At 39.5% G+C, this 24,367-nt stretch overlaps 1 protein-coding gene across 9 annotated transcripts in view; it reads left to right on the top strand.

Annotated features, from left to right (window-relative positions):
• The window catches only part of LOC115771628 (polypyrimidine tract-binding protein 1), a 159,793-nt gene that overhangs the window by 14,788 nt on the left and 120,638 nt on the right, over positions 1–24,367 (top strand). For 7 of the 9 annotated variants that reach the window (XM_030717417.1, XM_030717416.1, XM_030717415.1 and 4 more), the window contains exons 3-5: positions 1,282–1,331; positions 7,233–7,262; positions 23,025–23,123. In XM_030717417.1, the coding sequence (XP_030573277.1) occupies positions 1,290–1,331; positions 7,233–7,262; positions 23,025–23,123 (171 nt within the window). In that variant the 5' untranslated portion in view covers positions 1,282–1,289. The remainder of the gene's footprint in view (positions 1–1,281; positions 1,332–7,232; positions 7,263–23,024; positions 23,124–24,367) is intronic. The other 2 variants (XM_030717419.1, XM_030717420.1) reach the window with 2 other exon arrangements.

Raw genomic sequence — 24,367 nt, 5'->3', positions numbered from 1 at the left:
TTGAAGCTTTTGTGTTTGCTTGCCTTTTTGTTTGTCGGCCCACAATAGGTAAATAACAACAAAGTTATAACAAATTAGATAAGCGGTTTATTAGCGACGATACCGTCATAGCAACTACAACAACAACTACAAAAACAACAACAAAAACAACAACAACAACGAGGTGCTGCACAGTGGGCGATTACTTGCTACAAGCAATTTACAAACACTCTATAGTGCCAAAATTTTAGTGTGTATGTGTACGTGCGTGTGTCTGTGTGTGTTAATTCGTAATTCTTATTTTTCACACACTTTTTGATGGATCATAGAGAGAGAGAGGGATAGAGAGAAGTTAATAGAGATAGAGAGATAGCTAGAGTTAGATATTTATCGATAGATTTAGATATAAAGAGAAAGAGAGATTTCAACTTAAAAAGTTTGGCATTTATAACTAATAGCGGAGAACATTTTAAATGGAATGATAACTAAGCCAGAAAAACATTCAAAATAATTATCAATTTTAAGCCGAACTTAGATAAGTTAAGATCTGATAACTAAATTGGAATAATTTTTTCTCTTTAGTTCTCTTGTGAGTTCATCATGATTGATTTAATTAATAGGCGCCTAATCCATGCATCTTGTTCAAGCTTTTTATCATTGCTTCCTTTTACTGACTATTTATTTACTCAAAAAGGAATTTCCAGCATTGTAGCACCTATTATAATGCCAGATTTTATCTGCTCAATACAGTAAGCATAGGGCATCACAAAGAGTGAAAGAGAAAAATAGTCTACGATGTGAATTCCCTACGAATGGCAACCATTCAATCCGCCACAATATAATTTATCAGCATTAAGTTCTGCATACGAAATCTCTCAAATTGGCTTTGTATTCTAAAATTAATTTTTATTGTGCTGTATTTCCATTTTCCCTAATTTATTTTGCATCACATTTAAATCTTTTATTTATATGCACGCATGTACTTTTATTCTATATTTATTTACTAACTACTCTTATATATTGGACTGTCGATTTCCGCTTGCTTTGCTGTGGCGTGCATAAAATCTTGCAACACTATTGTTTATTTTCACGTCCAGAAATCTAAAAGACTAAAATCCAAAACAAAACAAGCCGAAAACAATCATATAAACAAGCTAAACAATTTAAATTGCTGGAAGATGTAGAAACGGAAGTTTGCATGAAATTTATTCAGTATAAGAATGAGAATATCTACAAGTAGGCTAGCCTTAAGTGAAGTTAAATAAATATATTTTGATTTTTGCTCTTTTTCTTTCGTTTTAGGTAAGTTTATGTTGGTATTGGTGCAAAGAGTTCTTAGCATGAACCAAGCTGTAAGTGTTAACTTTCAAATAAAATATTGAATCTTTATAAAGTGCTAAGTAATTTTGAATAACAACTTGAAGTGTTTGAGCTAGTGTGTGTGAGTGTGTGTATTTGTGTGGACCATTTGAACTGCAATTGGCCATCGAAAAAAGACACTTTGATGGCGCTGGAAAAAAACCACAAAACTTTGAATGCAAAGCAGTAGTAGAACGTCAATAAATAATTGTTTCTAGTCGTGTCTCGAATCCCTACTGTATGCTGCTGGCATTGTTGTTGCTCCAATTTTCGGCATATTTTTCATGTCATTTTGCATTTGACTGTCCGTATGCGAATGTTGGATGTATGTAGCATGTATATGTATATATTTATATGTTTGAATTTATTTCATTTGATTCGGCTTTCTGCTGCAATTGAATTGCAAATATTTGCGCTACAATTTTATAGCATACCAAAGATAAATAAATGAATTCCGAGTGTTCTATTAGTTTACAAATGAACAGTGACTAAAGTTTCAATTTGTGTCCATTACGTATACGACGCGTGTTCACGAAACTAACAAGACCATAAACCACACATTAAATGTATCTTTCAGATACATATAGAGTCTTTTTCCGCAAAGCCAGCAACAGCTTCGCCAATCTCTCGCTTTTACTGTCTGCCACTTGGAAAATTGTTCTGCTCAGCTCTTGGCTGGTTTGCCTTCTTTAAGCTAAAAATAATATTTACGATTTCATTTCTTTTTCATGTTTGTGCTTTGTAAGTTCTTCCTGTTCCTCCTATTCTAATGGCTGGACAGCGTCGCTTATAATTAGCCGCTTCGTTGGGGCGACGGGGCGTTGTCTCTTGTTGGTCATAAGTCAATAGTTGGCGACGTTTTAATGGCCCCCGCCTTGTCTATCTGTGTGTGCTAATGAAAAATTATGAATTTATGCTACGCGTGTACGGCCTTTGCCATGCATTTGAATATAATTCACGTTTACGACGCCACTTAGCCAGAATTTACAAATTAATGTGGCAGCTTTCCATCAGCAGCCTCCACTTACTGCCAAAATTTGTGCATTCGCCACTTTTACGAGCAGGTTTCACGTTTAATGCAACTTTTATTAGTTGTTGTGCGTTTGTACGCCTAATGGATAATGTTTTATTAATTGAATTTTGGCATAGACCATAGGGGAACGGGACTAACTAGTGCAGAATATGATCCAAATTCTTATTCGATTCTGGAAACATTTAAAAAAGTCCCGATTCAAATATAGAATCATTTAACACTCTTGTTGTTTTAGTGCAGTAGCTAAGCAATTAGTAAGTAAATATTTATGTCTAAGGATTGCCAGTGTTACGGAACTAAAGTTCTTTCCTGAAAGCAGTTTAAACGATTTATTACACCAAGAAATTTTTCTTGATAGATAATCCGATTTGTTCCCGCACTTTCGTAATCGATTTAGTTTAGTTCTTCGGAATCACAAATAAACATATCAAACAAATAACTCTTTTAAAGTTTTAATAATACATTTTCGATGGGTCAATATTCCAAGAAACTACCCTAACTTAACTAAGTCAATTGATACGACTTGCTACCAAGGCCAAGAAAGCCGACATTTAAAAATTAATTTCAGATTTAAGGATACACATGTATAACAAGCAATGCCAACGGCGAAAGATTTATAGTATATTAAATTCTTTTGTATTTATATTTTGCACGCTTGATCCAAAATCGTTTGAACTTCTAGCAATACAAAATGTTTCATATAGATTTGTGCGATTTAATTTTTATTTAAAAAAATAACCGGAAACATGTCCATAGAATATCGCATATAAACAATGCAGAAAAATGCTTATAAATGTTGTTTTAGTTGTATTTTATTGGCATAATTAGAACAACGATTTGTGAATGGACCACACTACAATTTGCCACGTTAAAGCGGCAAGATATCGCCTAATCCCGCCCAAGATTTATACGACAACCATATAAATTGTGTATATGTTTATATTTATTAAAGAGGCGCCGTATGCCATTCGTTAGTTTGCCATTTGCGAGCTTTCAAAGCTGATAGAGACGCGAAAATGAACACACATGATTTTTCTCCTTCTTTCTCATTCTTTTTCTTCTCAGAAACACACACACCTGCAGTGCGTTCCTTTTATTAGTATAGAGAATAAATGTTATTGTAGATTTGGTTTATTTTATTTGTACACTTGACCACTTGGCGCTCATAAAAAATGGGATTTTAATATTTTATGCACAGACAATATAACATTTTCACAGCGGCATTTCTTTATATATTTGCGTGGGTCGTTGGAGCGTGGCCAAGTTATGCACTTCTTTTGGGTGTCCAAAAATAAACCGCGACGTAAAAGTTCTTAACAACAAAAATAAACAGAAAACAAAAAGACAGCACGTTGTCAAAATGTGCACACTCTTGCTGAAACATAGTTTACAAATATATAATAATACATTCAAGTAATCCCCAGAAAACCCAAAAAAAAGTACTGTTACAAAATAATGTAATGTGCGTTAGATTATTTAAATGTCAACTAAATTATTAAGTTAGCCAACTTATTGTTGTTGGCGGTTTCAAACACTATGAGATATTACTTATCAAACAATTTATTTTTGGTCAGATCTTGCTTCACTTAATGTTTTGATTCGATCAATTATTAATCCTAATTGGATCATTGTCAGTCGCAATGCGTTGCACTTGTGCTGACAAGATTATTTATAATACCCTACGCCAGAGTATAAGAAATAGATATAACATACATATAGGTAGTGTGTGTATCGAAAAATATTGTCTGTGAAACTTAAGAGCGACGTCATTCTAAATTGCGAGAGTTGTAGATATAAATATATAAGTATATATATATTTGAGCTATACATATATCTGTGTAAAACGCTTAATTAATTTACGCTGATTATTGATGCGCTCGAAGTGATCTATTAAATCATGTAGAGCGGGCGCTGCTAATGTTGTGGGCTCACCTGTGAGGCGTCTTGCGGTTTATATATATTTTAAAATAGCCGCAATGAAAACTTGTATGTATAGAGATATATGTGCTTGGCACGTTGTGGCTATCAATTAGACGGGGCTAGACTAAATCAATTGCGGCAATTGTGGCAATCAATTAGCGTATCGATTTGTGTAAAGCGAAGACAACATTCTCAGCGGCAATTTGGTGCTCTTCAATATCGGTTTGCTGCCTTTTAGCTAATGAATTTTGGGGCGCCCGGCAAATTTTGCTCAAGCATAATGAGCTATTATGATGCCTGAGTTGCATAAAATCAAGCTGCATCCACATGCCGCAGAATATGGAATTAAGCAATGTCCATTTCGCATTTCCAACGCTCACGTGCCACAACATCTAAACATATTTCTGTATAGATGTTGCTTGCACATATATATATGTGTGTGTGTGTGGCTAACCACATTAAATACATACCAACATACCAGCCCACATTTACCTGTCTTTCAACAGTTCTTAGTCTGCTCTCTCATGTGTGCATGTGTGTATGTGTGCAAGAGCAATTTGTATGCAATGCTGCTGCTGGCTTCTAGCTGCTGGCAGCACGTTGAACGAATGCGCCTCAAGTGCACTGAGGTTGCGACGTGAACATGGAAGCTGCTCCCGCCAGGGACAGCTGCTTAGCGTTGTGTTAACCTTGTTAAAGAGCCGCCCCTCGCCACCTTCTGCTGGCAACGACCTGGACGACCTGGGCGACCTGGGCGACCTATGCTTGCATTTGAGTTCAACCGGAACTAATGGAAACTCACATTGATACCTTACAATTGCCCTTTGTGGCGCTTTTATAGTATTTCGATGCCATAATTACAAATACTGAACATTATGTTGTAGCTTACAGCTATAACCGATGCTTATAAAACTGATTAAAAGGCATATAGAAATTGGTGTGGGGTTGCACAAATATTGAAGGCTACAGAGATATTAGACTAGACGTTTCAAAACAGTTATTCTCGGGCGATCAATACTTCTAAATGTATTGTTTCGAGAACATGGGGTTCTAGAGATCTTCTCCTTGATGCATGACAATGTGTAGAATACGCATTGCAATTGTACTCAAATATTCCCAACTAAAATTGTCTAAATATAGCAAATCTTTAAACTGAAGTAAGATACAATATTTTAGGTAGCTTCTGATGCCAACCCGCTTGTTGATTAAAAAGAAATACTATTTGCATGACCTCCTAAATAATTTTATTGGATATCTTCTAGTCAAAACTCTCTCAGCTAAAGCATACAAACTTGTTTTTGTTTATTCGCAACCCACTGGGCGAATCATCAGCGAAAACTTACACATCGATGCATTTTTAATTTGATTGCCCATAGCTGTGGTAGAGCACGCTGTGTGCGCAGGAAATTCGCTTAAGTGTACCTCAAAATGTTAAAATTAAAAATTAATGATCTCCTTCCGCCACACATACCTAACCGCAGAGCACTCACTTGACCCCCCCAACTACCCACCTGCCCGTTGAGGTGAGCTTGGCATAACAAAATGGTAAAACCAAAAAAATTGTAGAATCCCAAAACCTAGAGTTACCACTGAAGCAAAAAAATTAAAGAAAAACTAAGCACTTTGTAACTTGACTCAACTTTGGCGCCTCAGTGAAAACACGTGGAAATATTTTGGCTCAACTGCAGCAGAGCGGAATGTATTTAGCAGTACGTGAGGCTGCTTCTGGCTTCCGCTCTTTGCAAGGAATCGTAATTTGCAGTTATCATTTATTTAGGCATCCATTAACGCGCACATATTGATGACCAGCAGTAGCAGCAGCTGGAGACCGAACCAAAGCCAGACTCCTCCTGGTATGTGGTGGTAGTGGGGAAGGGATATGCTTGCAATTGCTACTCAAGTGCGCCAGCTAGCAATTACTTTTGAGTTAGTTGCCTTAATAGAAATTCAACGAGCGTATTTTGTTTGTCTTGTAGTCATCCTGCACCTTTGTTTCCCAGGGTACATTTTGATTTTCATAGGTAAATGTTGGATCAACTTTTCTGACGCACTAGCCTGGCCTAACGAACTTGTCCCGCGGCGAATGCTCGTTCGCGCGAGTTTTGTTTGCCCAACGCAAACTCAGCCTGGTGGGATGCTGGTCCTGCTGTTGCTTCCACAAATCGATTATGAATTATTTGACTTGAAGAAATGACTTATGAGATTTCCTGCAGGACAAAAGCGTAAAGCGTCTAAAGCATAACGCACAATGGCCACTTGCTGTATCCTGAGCATTTTATCATTGTTACATATGTGTAGCTGGCTGGCTAAGCGGGTGGTTCGTTGATGCCATGATAAATGTTTCAGGAAATAAGTAAGCATGTTGCAGCTTGGAGCATTCACTCGTATGTGTTATCCTTCTGTAGGGAGATAAATGAGTTCAAAACGGTTCTGCAAATAAAAATGTATACCCAGCTTTTCATCACAATATGCTCGAGCGTTTTAAGCTGCAAGTCAGCTCGCAAATATGTGCTCATGTTTTATTAAATTTAAATCAAATACGAGTCGAATGCCTTTTATGTCAAAGAGATTTTCACAGAAATGAATTTATCTATAGTTTAGCTAAGCTATTTTCTTTCGAATTTGCCACATGTAAGTTACTCCGCCTTATCTTTGTATTAAAGGGTATTCATATATTTTCTGCAAAAACGGGCTGTATGCTGCTTTTCTCTGGGCCCTTTGACACAAATAAATTAAAAAAGTTGCCTTTTTTTTTTACATGGAAAATCATTTTTGCATTGTTATTGTGATTTATGTGTTATTCCTTTGATATAATTTTAATTTGAATTCAATTTTCTGCTCATAAATTATACACTATTAACACACACACACAAACGCATCTCTTATTTATATTCTTTTTCATGTTATTAATTTATATATTTTCTCTTCATTTTCATTTCAGGTAAGTTTGCACTACGACGAGAAAGAAAACGTAAGTTAAAGCGCACAACTCCAGCTACTGTCCCATAATTTATTTGGTAATTCGACTGTTGGCAACAAACTGCTGTTTATTCGAGTGCTACTTTTAAATAATTAATGCGCAAAGTAATCGATTTTCATATTAATTAAGATTTATTTCATCGCATGGCATTCGTAGAAAGAGAAGCACCAAAACGGGTACAAAAACAAAAAGGCTGCTAATTTATTTCCCTAGTTGCGCATTTTTATAGTGCAATTATCACGCCCGTTGAGTGGGTCACTCGTAAGGTCCAAGCTCAACGCTCGGTCTGAGCTCTGATAAAAATCTTATAAATTAGTCAAAGAGCCCCAGAGTTTCCCCCCAACCTCGAAAGCAGCTATTTAGACAGTTGATTAATCGCCTAACATATTATGTTTTCGTAATGCGTGCTTAGAGCTGCCTTTTGTTTATGCCACCACGTCTGTGTGTGTGTGTGTATCTGCGTGGGTGTGTGTGTGTGCGTACATATGTGTGCATGTGCAGTTGCTGGGCAACCGCTAAGCCAATTAAGTTGTCGGTTTTTCGGCCGCTATTCAAAGTGTCATCAATGGGCTAACAATTGGAAATTAATAGCCAGCAAATTTGTTGTCGCCTTTATCGTTAACGTATCCCTTTGAGTCTAAATATCTTATCCATTTGCCATTTATATGTGGTATAATTGCTTCAATTCAATTTGCTTTTGTTCCCATTCAAGTGGCACTTGTGGCATTTACTGTCAAGTAGTCGCAACTAATTTGTGCACCTTTCGTTTTTAACGCCTTCAACTTCAAAGCATTTCATGGTGACTTAAATCAGACGTGTCAGACCCTACAACTGCAAACATTGCCCTCCACATTCACCTCTCTGGGCCGCCCACCCTCAACTCGTACATAAATCTCTTTCCGACCGCTCTGAATGCATTTTCAGCTCAATCAACGCAGGGCGATTCAAGTGTGGGCAATTTACTGTTGCAGTGCATTTAGCGGGGTATGATCGTGAAATTATTGATACTTTTATTTTAGAAACAGATGATTTTTTGAAACTAAAACGAACCTGCTGCTAATATAGCACATATATGTAAAATGTTGGTAAATTTTCGTTTGGTTTGAAATGCAGAACATTTACTAATTAATTTTGTTGGTAGCAAGAATATCTAAAATTGCGTTGAGACTTAGATTTATTTAGGCAAAAGTGGACCACATTGATGTAGTTTTCGTGAATTTTAGAGCACCCTGTTAGATAGTTCTTGTGGGTTCCACCGTTTGAGTCTAATCTTTTTTGCCCCAGAAAGCGCTTACTGGAGCTTTCCACTAATGGGATACTTAGTTCTTCTTCTAACAAGAGAAGCCAGACGTTTTGCTAGTCAGTTGTGATGGCAGCGAAAGTGCTCAAAGTATATTGTGGCATGTTTTCTTCTCCCACATCTCCTACTTTGTGAACTCTTGAGTCCCTCTTAAATGCACCAATAACACATACCATAAATAGAAGATTTATATGTTTTTTTTTGAAACTAGTCAATGTCAGAACATTGTTCGTTCGATTTTTTATTTAAAACTGTGTATGCAAGCAATCGTATTACTTGGCCAACCCTCGAAACTTGCTGCCCGCTGTGCCTGAGATGCTCTCTAGCTGGCTACTCAAGATGCAGTTGCCCGGTATCATCTCTTGACATCTCTATCACACCCAGGCGTCGCACCGTTCGCTTTTCCGTCACCAGTTTTTTTACTCAATTATGAAAAGAAATTATTAAGTGCTAGCTGCGCTAAATTAGTGCGCAATTGAGTGTAGCCATATAGTGGGGCATGGGTGTGCGACAGGAACAGTGTGTTTGTGTTTGTGTGTGTATGGGTTGGTGGGAGGGGGGGGGGGGGGAAGGAGGGTTATATGGGCATGCAGCTGACTCAGTCGCCTGCTAGCAACTCGTGCAGTTCGTGCAATGTCTTTTGCGGCCAGTCTGCCTGCCTGCCTGTGGCCTGTTGGCTCATATTTTTGCCTCCGAGTTTCTAGGCAGCTTGGCACACGTCACCGGTGCGGGAGCTGGGTGTTAGCTGCATGATATAAATGGCGCACATTTTGTGCATTTCATTTGCGTGATTTGCCAGCCAAAATGTGTAGCATTTTCCTCAACCATATATCGTCAGAGTCGTCGCATTGCTGCTGCTGCTCCTGATGAGCATGATGATAATGTCTGGGCTGTAAGTGACGACCTGCCCGGCCACGTTTGTGGCATGAGGCAGTCAGGCACCAACAGGTTGCTGCTGATGCACTGAGTAAAGCTACTTAAGAGAGTTTGATGCTGTTTTTTTTTTAGTTTTTTTTATAATTTGAGTAATGGTGTGCTTTCTGGATACGTGCCAGAATCTTGTGTTCTTGTCTGCAGCATCACCCACCGGTGGGCCGAGGCACTTGTGTTATCAGCAAAGCTGCTAATGAGGCATTTACATTCTTACGTAATTCTTAAAACTCTAGCGAATTATTTCTTAATTGGCTGTGACTTTACTAACTTGCTAATTGCAAATTTTTGCTTTGATGGCAACGCATGAAACACACGGCTTATCCGATCATTGTCTGTGCAACCCGCTCGTCACATATATTTGAATTTAAGTTTTACGATTCTTCAGCAATTTGAGCAAGATAAACAGACGAAAAAAGCGACTGTTGCCAGAACGACTTTTGCGAAAGACTTGAACAAATAAACAAAACAAGCGGCAGCCAAGGCACAAACAGCGACCCACTCATAAAAAGCCAGCCAGACACTCCGCTGGCCAGGCGATGAGACACCATCAACGGCAACGGGCGGAGGCGGAGTCTCCTCATCCTCCACAATACTGCCAACGCCAATGGTTCAAAGCCAGAAATCAGATCAGATCAGCAGACGGCGTCGCGGTAAGAGAGAACGTCAAACGCGAACACTAGCTAAATATTTATGCATGAGAATGGAAATTGCTGCAGCGAATGAAATCAACATTTGATGATATTCCTTGGAACTTGAACGAATGTTGTTAATTTTTACACATATATGATTTTTGCTTCTCCTATTTTTCTTTTTTATTGTTTGTTATTTTTATTCAGCCAAGATCGTGTGCTTCGTTTGTAATTTAAATGTTTCGTCTTCAGACGAAATTTGACAATAGGCAAGGGAATTTGTAAACACTGAGGAATAGTTTGTTTAGGAACGAATTCAATTTATAAAGGGGAAAAAGTTGATAATTGATAGCCTCTAAGTAGTTATTGTAAAAAAGACACTTTCTTAGAATTATTGAAATTTATTGTTCTCTACTCTTCTTGATAACTATTGAAAGGATATAATATTTGGAGGATTACAATCTCTCAAAACTTCATATTAATATTGAAATTATGTTTATTCACATAAATACGGTAAAATTTAACATCATTATCAGCTTAAACATGGCTCTTGGCGGACTTATCTTTTTGTTGTTTTTTATTTAAATGGGACAGAAAAGCTTTTCTCACAATTCATATACAACAAAAAAATAAATAATGCACAAAAGTTACTTTTGAGATTTAGTAATTTCTGTAGAAAATTTCGTGTTCACTTTATAATTTCTAGCATAATTCCCAGCGCCCAACAGTGTTTTTTATTATTGGATATTTTGTAAATCCTATTAGTGTATTTAAGATCTAGATACTCCTAGTCAAAAAAGTGGTGTATTGCTAATTTGTATATCGTGTCTAACTAACTAACTAATTGATTAAGGTTTACATCTGTTTATTTTTATTGCAATCACTAAATAATTTTAAGCAGACATTAACCACTTAGGTTAGCAGTTAATTTTAAAGCGATTACGAACAAGCGTGAATGATTTGCAAAACAGTACAACGTCCAGACTCAACGTTTTTGTTGTACTGCTTTTGATTCAGCTCGAAGTTTCTCGTCCGTTTATTATGCGGCGCAGCAGAGCAGATCATTAACACACTGTCTATGTGAGTGCGTGCTGCGCAGCAAAAACCCAAAAAAAAAAAAATGCGCGAAATCAGTGGCGACAACAAAATCTAAACAATTCCGCCACATGTGGCGGATGCGGCGCAAAAAGGGAAGTCCACTATTAATGCCAGCCAATAAAAACTTAAACAAAAAGTAACGCTTTCATGATTGCAGCTTAATGATTGCATTCGCCGCACAGCTACTGTGCAGTATGAAAAGTATCTTAAAGATACGCTTGATGACTATATGCGGCAATGGGGCAATCGCGTGTGCATCATTATAGTGTGTGTGTGTGTGTTTGTGTGTGCGCGCAGTCTAGAAATGCACTGTGCATAGAATTCGTTGTCGGCCGTTGTCCAACTGGCCCACATTACAATGAATCAATTGCTATGAAGCCGCTTGCGAGTGGATAATATTATGACGCTTTCAATTATGCTAAGCCTCAGTTACTCGCTCTCTCGCACTCTTGACTCCATATCAATTGCCATTTAGCTGAGTCAGCGATCGCTGCAACCGCTGATGCAGCTGCTGCTGCTGCGACTGTTGCAAACTTGCACATGAGCCAATTTCTGTTGCATTGCATTATAACAGTTGCCTGTTGCAGTTTCTGGCGTGGTTCAGTAATTAAACAAGTGTAGTTTCAGTTGGATCCGCTTAAAGCTTTGGGGGCAAGCGTGTGTCTGGGTTTTGCACATTGTTTCGCATTTTATGAGCGTGAAATTTAATTAATTAAAACTACACAGGCGCTCGCTGCGTACAGACAGCCAGTCAGGCAACCAGAAGGATATACGAGATTTTGCAACTCCTGACGCCATGCCTCACCTATGTGTGTGTGTGTGTGTTGTGAGCCAGCCAACACGCGTTATCCAACACTCTATTGCTTGCATTTCCCTGTCACTAACATGTTTGCCAACCTGTCGAGGGGCGCTAGCTTTTCATTTAGCGCAGCATTGTCCGAGTTCACTGTCCAGGTTAATAGTAGCCGATTGCGTGCTAATGTGTGTAACCAAGTGGGCTTGTATGTATGTGTGTGTGCGCGTGTGTGTGCGTGTGTATGACCGTTTGTGCTTAATTATGAAGTTTTGCCGCCATCGGCCATGGCATTGAGCGCAGTAAATCGGATTTAAAAGTTTTTGATTGTTTTCGTGGATTTTATTTTGGTACGCGCTAAGCGAGCTAATCATGAAAAAGTTAAAATGATATCCAAAGTTTTATGCATTTTATTTTAAATATTCGAAAGTGTAACTTGCTGACAAATTGAATCTGTTCGTCTAAAAACAACAGAATACATACTTCTCTCAGTTGTTGCTTAAAATTAACAAACCTTTAGAGATGATACTTTTACAGTTTTTGGGAGAACCTGGAGGAGGAATCCCGAATGTAAAATATAGTAACTGCGTGTGAATATACAAACTTGTAATAAACAAACTTGGTAAATCTAGCTCTTATGAATATATTTATAAAATTTCAAGCCTATAGCTCTTCTCTACGGAATGACGGACATGGCTTAAGAATTAAAGGGAGATGGAATAGAAAATTAAATAAATACATTTTCTTATGTGAAGCTTTTAACCAAACAGCCATTTCTGGTGTAATATGCGTTCATTCTGCGTGCCTTCTTCTATGATAGCACCTGAATGTCTGCTTGGAAAGAATATGGCTTCATATTTCATAATGAAATTTGTGCAATTTCGCGAAAAGGCTTTTCTGGCTGCACCAGCTGCTAATGAACTACACTAGATTGCGAGTTAAAAAGCCAGGCAGTTGTACGTGTTTCTCTGTGCAGCTGTCTGCAACAACTGACGCCCTTAACTGAGCTTTAAAAGACAACCGCCATATTAAACACTAAGCCAGCCAACTAATTGGTCAGCTTGTGCGTTGATCACATTTGTGTGTGTGTGCAGCCTGTCAAGCGGCATCTATATATCCATTTATATATCCATGCATGGGCTAAGCTGTTGGCTTTTCTGGCTATATACACGTCACAAGTGCAACAGCTAAAGCGTAGACCATTCAACACGTCAGCCAGCGGCTTAACTTGTTGCACACAACCCAACCAGCCGGCCAGTTGGCCAGCTGGCCAGACAGACAGACTGACTGACAAGTTAGTCAGTGCTCGCCAGCCTTGAGCCTTGCGGATGTGGTGTGGGCGTGGCCAGGCTTTGCTAAGCTGACAGGCGAAGCTGGGCATTTGACTTATGAGCTGGGAACATGGCATAAAAAAGTAACGCTCATAAATTATGTAAAACTTCAAAATTTTGTCGCCGCTACAACTGTGCTGCCCGCACGTTGGACACGTTTTCTGTCAATTTAATTCGTAATTAGTCACGGCCACTTAAAGGTTCACCCCGGCAGTCCGCTGGGAAGCCGAGCGCTTTTCTTTAATTGAAATTGGCAGCTGCTAACGTTGGGCCAACAATTTGCACGTGATTTCATTGCTAATTATTGGCTGTGGTTGCTTCTTTCTCTCTCTCTCTCTCTCTCTTTCTCTTTCTCTGTCTCTCTGAAGCCAAGCATCTGATAATTAAACTATGACAAAAGTGTCACTTGTAACCAGTTCCCATTGTTGGCTACGTGTTTAATGTGGCTTTCAAATTCACTTACCTCACATAGCTCTTGGCCCATACAGCAACTACTATTAATAGCTTAACGCTAATCAGACATCAAACATGGAGAATTCTTCGATAAACTGATGACTGGCCAAACAATTGCCTTCGAGCAGGCTTGAGGCAGCAACTATTATGTTCATGACTGAGCCAACTTGCCGCAGCTGCCAGCTGCAAAGCTAATGAGCCATGGTTAGTTGTGATTAATTGCTGAAAGCTCCCAACTGCAAGGCCGACAGCTATGGCAAGTGTTTGGTTTCCTTGAGCAAAGCGTTTTCTAAGCGCTGAAAATTAACCGTCGAAAAAAAAAAATGCCAGCAAAAAAAAAATATACTAGAAAAAGAAACCTTACTGCGTATAAAAGATTGCGAACACTATAAATGATGGCCAGCTTGTAAAAATTGTTGCTTCTATTTATTTATTTTTTCTTCGTTTTTGGACATACCATAAAAACGGCAACAAGTGTGTCCGAAGTTTGGTTTCCTCTCGGCGGGCACAGCATTAAAAGTTTGCGGCCGCTTCACATGTTTTACGATTTTGCTCGTTGTGGGTCTTGGGGCCATTTTATAAGAAACCGAGAAAAGTCAACGTGGTGTAAAACGAAACACAGATACTCTGCAGTTTTAGTTTTTAAATGGCCAAAGCTATTTTTTCCCTTAGTCAAGCTATAAGCCTCCAAAAATATGAGTATCATACAGTTGTGCAACAAAACTCAAGAACTAGAGGTACTGGCAATATTTGGTATATACAAATACATAAAACCCGGCCTTTATTGTCAGTTGTCGCATGAGAAAGTTGTAAATATATGTGATAGAGTATGCATTTCAATTGTCTATTCATATAACAAGGCATTGAGTAGTAGTTGCTTTTATTATATAATTTCATTCAATGTTGTTACGTTGTGGTTGCGCCTTGTGCTGCTGTTTTTTTTTTTATCGTGCTGTTTTTTTTTTGCTACTACAGCTGCTGCTGCTGCAGCTAGTGATAGTTGTAGCACGTTGTAACTATGCCGGCCGGCAGCCGGTTAAGTTGTTTGACAAGATTTTTCACTTGCTTTAACTGTCTGCCATTTGCTTTGATGAGCTCATCGGCAGGGCAACCACATGGTCGCGATCAGCTGTTTAAGAGACAACAGGCACAAGGCAAACTCTATACAAGATCATCTTTATGCAATTCTGTACTGACTTTCAACTTGAACCCATCTGTTGGAAACTTTTCGTGCGTTTCGTGAACGTGCCTACAGTTCGGTTTCGAGAACGCTGTGGCACTTTTTGAGTCATTAATTTGACGATGCTAAATGAGAATTTATGTGTCTGCTGCAGCGGCGTTGGCCAAACAATTTCTCATGCATAAACATTTTTCAACGTTGACAGACAGACGAGTCTGCCGAACCGAGCTGACAACGACTCTTTCTGTAATTCAAATGTCATTAACACTCGTTTGCAAAACACGGCCTGACCAAAAGTTATGGAAAAAATGACTAAAAAGTAGTTAAAATTAAAGCCAGTATCTCTTTAACTACGGCTGTACAACACTTAATCCATGTTTGGGCTGCTCAGCACTTCTTTCAAGATTTGACAAATTTATTATTATGCGATTGTTGTGCTTGTCGCCGGGGCTCCATAAAAGGACTGTTGCCATGGATCTTAAAACAAAAATGAAGCTTGTAAATACAAATACAACACGGGCAGATACAAGTAGTATAGATACTGCATATGCCGACAAATAAAAATGCAGATGCTAACACATTCAGAGATTTTTAAGATAAAGATACAATTACATTTACTTCAGATACAGTTACATGCAACTACAGATAGAAATTTAAGTTACAGATGGAAATACACATAGTGGAGCATGCTTAGATACAGTCACAGATGCAGATACAAAAACTGATTGACAAAAATACATATGTATATACAAAAAAAATAGATACAGATAGAAATTAAATTACTTCACATCTACGATACGTGTATAGATAAAAATACTACGAATACAGATACAGATACAAATAAAGTTAAAGTTAGTATATATATATATGTTTTTACTATCGATTGCACAACCGGTTGGAGCAAGCTTAGGCTGCCTTAAATGGCGGCAGTTATTAAATTTTAAGAATTGTGCATTTATGGAAAACCTGAGCTAATGCTTTCAACCCCAATTCCAAGTCATTCGTACATATGTATATATATATATATATATATATTATACACACAGACGTCACTTGATCTTATTCGCATTGCATTTCACACCATAATGAAGCTCATTTATTATTGCTTGGCGTTACGTTTCATTGCCTGCCATGCCTTCAAATAAAGTCCAAATGAAGAACGACAACAACAATTATGATGACGATGATGATGATGATGCTGATATAGAGCCTGATCAGAATAAGAATGAGAAGAGTCTGACGATATTCAACTTCTTTAGTTTAGCTGCACGCTCTTTTGTGCCTTTGGTGCTTTTGTCTCCGTCTTTGTTTTTGATTCCGATTCCGATCCGGATTTTGCGATTCTCACTTGACAGCTCAATTGCGCAGTCGCAACTTGGACGCAACTCCAGCGCTCAATTCAGTTCAAGGCCAGCCGTGACTTTTACTGCTGCGCTGTTGCTTCCACAGAATCTTCATCGTTGCGAATCCGCGGGCGACTCTTTAGTATGCGCCAGACGTGATTTTGTGGCAACAGCAAACTAATTTCATAGAAATGTTCTTTTCTGTAAACTAATTTCCCAATACATGTGTGCGGGAAAACGAGAAAACAGCAAAGCAAACAACAGGCAAATGTGCTCGCAGCGTGCGTCCATTTGCTTAGCGTTTTAAATTGGCTGCCTTCGGCACGGTTTGTTTTGTTTATATACCCGTAGCTCCAGACAACAATAGAGTATTTTACGCGTATATTGAAACACGTGGTCCATATGGTTACTGGAATAACTGCTTATTAGATACATATATCAGCAAGTGATTCATCTTCCAGTAAATATACTATTACGTCGGTGAAATGGATGTTTCTTTGTCTCTTGCTCATGTTTGCGAAATTTCTGAAAAATAGCATGCATATTCCGCTCTTAAAAGGGGCAAAAGTATAATACTTTGTTGCAATCTTTTTTTTTTTACACAAAATCGTACGTTCAATTTTAATATTATGAAACTTTTTATTAAAACGACAATCAAAATGTATTTACCTTTGTCGCTACCAACACTTACGAAATTTAAGTACATTGCGGATTGAATGACCTTCCCGAGTATATTTTAGTCGTCGATCTGTTGAGTCATTTTCTATTGGTTTTTGTGTTCGCCTACCGGCGCCGTGCATAAGTAAAACATTTGTTTTGGCTGTAAGAAATTGCTCAAAAGTACAACAGCGCCAACAGTCGAAGAAAAAAAGTAAAAAAGATACCATCCACTAGCAGAACTCACATATGCACAAATCTCGTGAGAGGCAGAGGCATTTCAAATATCATCAGGTGTTTTCATTTAATTTGCGAAAAATGTTTTCTAGAGAAAGGGAAAAAGATAAAAACTCCTGTATGGTCGACGGCGAGCACTCGTGCTGGCAGACACTCGCAATGGGATTTGGCTTGTTGCAAGAAGTAAAAGTAAACATTGCGGAGATTTCTAAATTTCAAGAGAGGGCTGTTGCTTTTCTTTTTTTTTTTGCATCTGGAACTGCACAAATAGAGCTACAGTATGGTGTAATTCAGCCATTTGTTAGCTAGCTTTCTAGTTAATTAACGCAGCACACGAGTTGTCAGCTCGCAGCTGCTTCAGTTATCAATTGGTTGGTTGGTTAGCTAGTTGAATGCCCGTGTTTATTGCCATTCAGTGGCCAAGTGCAGTGCCAGAATTATGTATGCTGTTGCTGCTGTTGCTGTGGCTGTAGTTGGTCCTGCAGGTATAAGCCAGTCTGCGAACTGTGCAACCTGATTGCATTGTCACCTAAACCATTGTGCGTTGACATTTTTAATTAGACACAAACACAAGCTGTCAGTAAAGAGATGGTGGTGTGGGGAGGTGAGTTGGTATGTTCCGAGCTGGTAAATGATAAATGATAGCTGCTCCGCTGTTTGGGGTATCTGCAATATGCAACACGCATACGTCATGTTGCCTGCTGCACTCTACTCCATCAAGTCTGGAAGCCAGAGCACTGCCTGTCAGGCAGTATTCCTGGCCAGGCTTAGGCAAAGCCAGGCATGCAGCATTACATGACTCGAATTGGGTTCGCAATTGGGCGTGTGTGGGTGGCGCCAAAAGAGGCATAGGCGACGAAGGCATCAAAATGCAAAGCAAACAAAGGCCCAGGCGGAGACGTGTCTTTGTGTTCTTCTTTCTGCTTGTTGTAGTTTTTCACACTAATGCAATTTGATGCGGCACAAAACCGCACAAATGCATGCACCCATATCCTCGCACACATGCAGCACTTTAGTCGCTGAGCCAACAAAAGCCTTGGCTGCTTTGGCGCTTGCGTTGGCGGTTTGTAAATCCTTAACAGAATAGGATTTTCAACACATTTGCTTGTGCGCGCGCGTTTGCTGCATAGTTTTAGGCGTTGCCTGCGCCACGCTAAGCCGGGCATTTGCCAAGGCGGCAACGGCGACGCCCGACTACATATCGGTCGGCATCACAAATGCATGGCGCACAAAAGCATGCTATTATTTTGCTCGCTCTTCGCCTGCCTCTTATCATTATTATCTGGGTGCTTCCGTTCAATAGCCAGCATCAGCATCAGCACCGACACAAACACCAACACCAACACCAACACCAATACCAATACCAGCATCAACACAAACTCCAACGCCGTGCACTGAATTTATGCAAATGCTGCATTTTGCTTTTCAATTTTGTTCGCCTTACAATTCCCTTTCACTGTACCGACCCGGCAACAAGTTGTGCTCTGCAACTTCTTGCCGTGTTTTCCCAGCGCATTAAGCTAGAGCGCACGGTTGTGGGGATTTGTGAGAAATATGGGTGCCATTCTTTGCATAAAGTGCCGCTGCTCACTCTCTCACTCTATTTTACTCTTCATCCGCTTATTTACTTTCACTTCTTTCTTTCACTTTACTCCTCATGCCAAATCTGCACAATTCAGTTTACAATTGTAGAGTTACATTTGTCCGTTGTTGCCGTAGCTGGTGCTGCTGCAACTGTTGCTGTTACTGTTGATGCTGCTGCTGCTGCTAAGTGTCACAAATCTCAACGATTTTAGCTTTTTAATGCGCCTTGCCCTGGGGCTTCGATTGATGCTGTGCGTCGAAGCCCTGAGTTCCTTTCGCCAGTGCCGTGCATGAGCTGGATTTATGGTATTGACTATGTAAATCTGTGGCTTTTAGCTTAAATACATATATGTGCATTTTGCAGGTTATCTTTATTGCACTTATTTCGTTCATATTTAAATATCCTTGGTACGATCTGCTTGATTTTAAGTATAAATATATGTTCGGTAATAGATTGTGTAGACTTTAACTCTCAAAGACCACATTGTTTTAGGTTAATTCCGCAAGTTAAAAAACTATATATTTATTTGAATACCTCTGGATTTTTTTTAATTTTTTGTTTTTTGCCTTAAAATTATTTTATTATTATCTGATATGCTGTTACTATAGTCTAGCAACTTTTATCGGCGTGAGGATCGGGGGTTCATAGTAACAAGAGTTTCGGCTTAAGGTAGCTTAGTTTAGATATTTACAGTTATTAGCTGGTTTATATATGTTTATTTAGTTTGGATTAGACTAAAATAAGATAAAAATAGTAGTCGACTGGGTGTTACCTTGTGATCACATTATGTTGTTGCTGCCTTTCTTCCCTTATCCCCACTCTGTGCGGAAATGAGTTGTTGAATAACTTTCATGTTTATTGTCCAATCTTTTTAAAACGTTCTGGCTATAAATATGCCTTCCAAACCTGTATAAATACCAAAGCAAAACCTAAATAAATTAGTTTTTCCATTCGATTTGCTACTTTCTTAATTTCAAGTCTCCAGCTTTTATAGTTACCAAACTTATTTTATAACTATTAATAGATTCAATGTTTGTCATATTTTCAAAGACTTACTTGGTGGCAAGAAAATTTAAAGTTTTCATTAGCATCATTCACTATTGAGTTGAGTTAAGCGCTCTTTAGTAACTGAGTAAGCTGTAGCTGCAGCCCAAGCCCTGTGGCCAGGCAATCCACCTGTTCATTAACCTGTGCGGCATTGTGTACAATATCAGTGCCAGTGGCGAAGCGTTGAGACCACCTTCACCCCGCTCACGCACGTCTCTCCCCACACCCGATTGCCAATTTACGTGTGCAAAAATGTTCGCTTCATTTGGTGCGCGGCTGCCACAGCTGTTGTTAATGTTGTTGGGGGCTATTGCTGTTGTTGTAGTTAATGTTGGCATTGGCCTAAAGCTGTGCGGTGCCCATAGTCAGCCGAGCGGAAAATGCAACGGCAAATGCCATGAACTTGTTGCAATGACAACACCGTGACAGGCCGCTACTTAGCTTTGGGCTATATGCATGCTGCATGCTGCATGTCGCATGTTGCATGCTGAATGCAGCATGATGCATGCAAGTTAACAGCACATTAATCATGGTATGGATCGCATTTGGGATGCGATGGGCCCGGTAGAGGCCCCAAAGCAAATTGCTGCACAAGCTGAGTCCGTTGCACGCGTCTCGCTCTCATTGACTGGCATTTATTACGCTGCTTAAATGCCAAACGTAGCAGCCACAAAAGCTGGACAAATTAACGCGTGGGTGGCCCGCCCGACCTGGCTCTGGATCTGGATCGGTCCGGGTCATGCATCAATGTCATTGCCGTTGCTTGTTGTTCAACAGTTGAACTGCAAATGTACTTGCAGCAATCGTACTCCTCCATGTATTCATATGGTTGCCACATGTGTGCCAGTTGTTGTTGTTGCACGGTCTCATTGCTGCTGCTGTGTCGCGTGTCACCATAAAAGTACGCACACACACTAGCGACATTGTTGGAAAGTCAAGCAACATCAATTTCCGCTTGTTGTCGTCATTAAAATGCAAGCGGTCATGCCTGGCCGCACTTTGCCACTCACAATTTTCGATAGGATGATGATGTTCATGATGATAATCATGATGACGATGAAACTGCTGCCACTTTTAGTCGCTTAAGTTGCAGAATTCTATTAATTAGTTGTGCCGCGCAGCGCGTGTATGCGACACTTTTGTAGCACTTAAAGCAATTTGCGCTCACAGTTTGATATGTCTGCGTAAACAAACTGACAGCCAGCTGACAGACAGTCAGCCAGCCAACAATTGCGTTGAGCGACTAAGTGAGGAGATGTTGCCGTGTAATCGATACTCTTTGATGAGGGCCTCTTTGTTGCGCTGTCAAAATAGAGCAAAGACCACCTTGGCGGTAATGTGATTAGAAATTTTGTTTTTTAAAATCCAATCCATAATTACTCACAAAAAGCTTGAAGAACAGGAACAGGCATCGAAATGAAAACTGAAACCGAAATCAAGGCCGGAAATTGAAATGTTGTAATTGCTGGAATGCAATGCGACGGCTGCTTCTCCTTCGTGTCTTCTCCTTTGTGGCACACGGCAAAGTCTCCGTTCAGATGGTCGTCGTTGTTGTTGCCACTGGTAAAGCAAAGTTTTGACAGCATTTGCCACTTTGTCATGCAATTTTAATTTCAACATTCGCGTTGCGTTGCGTCGCGTTGCATTTTTACTTTGTAGTTGGTCTCAAAAGCGCTGCTCGTATTCTGACAAAGTCGAAAAGTTTTTATTGGTGGAAAAGAGAGAAAGATGGAGGGCTGCTGCAGTTATGATTTACTTGCCGCACGCTGCCCCGAAAACGAAACGCAGCGCAACGAAATGAAGCCATCAAAAACGTTGACGTCGTTACGCAAAAGCGGAAATGACAATGATGATGACGCTGACGCTGACGACGATGATGATAATGTTGATGATGATGCCAAATAAAACGTTGGGCAAAAGTGCAGGCAATGGATGTGCACGCAATGGGAATGCGGCTGTGATTTGTGCTGCCTGGATGCTGCCGGGCAGGACCTGCCGCTGACGCTGCTCCTGTTGTTGCTGCTGCTATTAAAACGCGTGAAATTGAAAAGGCGAAAAATTGCAATGCCAACAAAATTGGCAAACTGCTGGACAAGTCGTATTCATTGTGGCAGTCACAAGGGAAAGAGAAAGTGTGCGATGGCTAGAGCCTGAACCAGAGACAGGGGCAGCAGCGACTGGAAACAGTTGATGTGGGGTAGCGTGCTAAAAGCTGTCAGCTGTTTGATGGCCGTGTTTGCCGCGCACAGTTTCCTGGCCAGATGCTTGGCTCGAACAACGCAAATGCCATGTGGTGGAATGGCTATAGTAAAAGTCGCCTTATAAATGCATATATAAAATTTCAGGGGTTTCTGCTTTTAATCCAGAGTTTAGCTGCAAAAAATATTAACGTCTATACTAAGAATGCAATGACAATAATTTGTGGTACCTTGTATTGTTATTTAATTGGGGATTTACAATGGATACAATGGAGTTACTGCACAATTATTGATAGCCATTTCAATCAGGGCTGCAAACCAAAACTAAATGGTTCATGGTGCAAATCAGGTCTTAAATTTCCCTTGAGAAAAAATAGTTTGGTTGAGGGTTCGGTTCATGTGAAAACTGAATGTGAATATTGAGTGTGAACTGGTTCGGCTCTAAAACCTTTTGAGGCCTTACTTTTTAATCGATAGGTTTGATATTTGATAAATTGAACGTACAGTAGATTCTTTCGATAGGGTTAAGTGCTGTGCTGAGGGGGAAAATCGGACTGCGCAGTCTTCCATAAGATTTCAAATCATTTTCAATTTATTTTGATCATGAGAATCGATTATAAAAACCTTAGGATATTAAACGTCAAAAGTGACAGGATAGCATGTGTTTTAGAGTACATTACTGTCAACATCAAAATTTTAACAATCACTGTTACCAGGCTTACATTGATTTTTTTTTATCGCAAGATCCATGCTCTTTTTTGAAAAGTAAGATCAGTCAAAAATGAATATACAGTTATTCTAAAGTCTATAAGCCTTAAAAAAAAGTAGAAAACTTTTTCGCGCGAATTCCGATGCAACGTAATGCTTTCCAGCTTCCGCTCAATTGATCTCACCTATATCATTTTACAATCCATTTACTCAACCAATTAACTAACATGTTATTCTCTTGGCTATCATATCTATTCACAGGTAGCGACCATGATGTCCTGCCCCCTACCTATGCCATTACCGATACCGATACCTTCAATACATAAAACTGAATTCACACCGGTTCACATTGGAGTCAAGGTGAGTTCTACTAAGCTCTCTAAATAATCCTAATGATGCTACGTGCGCAAAGCGCAAATCGGGACACTCGTTGCCCTATTATGAAATAGTAAATTAAGCGTATAAATGCGAATATCATGCAAATCGCGACCTCCGTGGCCCAAAAGTCAACAAGTGGGGCAAAATGTTATATGTAAATGTTGCCGCTAAACTGACACACAAGCCCAAGCGCCAACGCCAAACACCACCCGTACCACAAGCACCACAGACAGGATATGACAGCATGTCGAGTGGGGTTGCTTCATTGTTGACATTATTGCAAGCACACTCACACACACAGGCACAGAGATATTTATATATACATATATATGTATATGCATATGTATATGTATATGAATATTCACCCAGATAGACAGCGGGAACTGAATATAATGTGCGCTACTAAATCAAATTGTTGCTTGCCAAGATGGTGACGGGTGACGTTCCTCATCCGCATTCAAACACACACACACACACACACATCCTCATTTGACTACAACTTTAATGCGCAGTGATCACATTTTAATGATACCAAAATGCAGTGCCCGCATATTCTCGTTGTTGTTGTCGCTAAGGAATAATGATGTCAAACCTGTGCTAAAGGCGGACTGGGGCTAGGGGTTAACATTGTTGTGGACGCGTCATGTTTGATAAATGCTGCAGCATATTTCTTGATTTTGTTTGTCCTTTCGTTTAAATGCCACACATAAATCTATTTTTGAATGAAAGCCACTGCGTGGCGAAACGTGGCGTATGCGCTATATGTTTAAATGTATATGCATACAATATTTTTGGCAGTTTTTCCTCTTTTTTATTGTCGTTGCCCTGTCTGTTTTGCTTTTATCTGAAGGAAACGGCGCTTATTGTTTGCATAATGGAAGCTCGTTAGCGCTGTGTGTGTTTGTGTGTGTGTGTGTGTGTGTGTGTGTGTGTGTGTGTGTGTGTGTGTGTGTGTGTGTGTGTGTGTGTGTGTGTGTGTGTGTGTGTGTGTGTGTGTGTGTGTGTGTAAATATATATGTGCGGTTGTAAACACTCGTACAGATCCTTAAAAGAAACATTTTTGTAATCTCGCAGACAACGCTGAAACCAATATATATATGCGTTTTTAATTTGTTGTACTTAAAAACTTATTGTTCATCTCGCCTAGAAGGCTTGTCAGCCGCTGCTACTTAAAGCTTTGTCAGTTTGGCCAGTGTAGCGCTTTATAAATGAATTCCTAGTATTCA

This window comes from Drosophila novamexicana, unplaced genomic scaffold (assembly GCF_003285875.2).
Source record: "Drosophila novamexicana strain 15010-1031.04,08,12 unplaced genomic scaffold, DnovRS2.1 tig00000108-arrow-pilon, whole genome shotgun sequence".
In the NCBI taxonomy this organism is placed as follows: Eukaryota; Metazoa; Arthropoda; class Insecta; order Diptera; family Drosophilidae; genus Drosophila; species Drosophila novamexicana.
The sequence above is the reverse complement of the archived record's forward strand: the minus strand, read 5'-3'. Positions and strand labels throughout refer to the sequence as shown.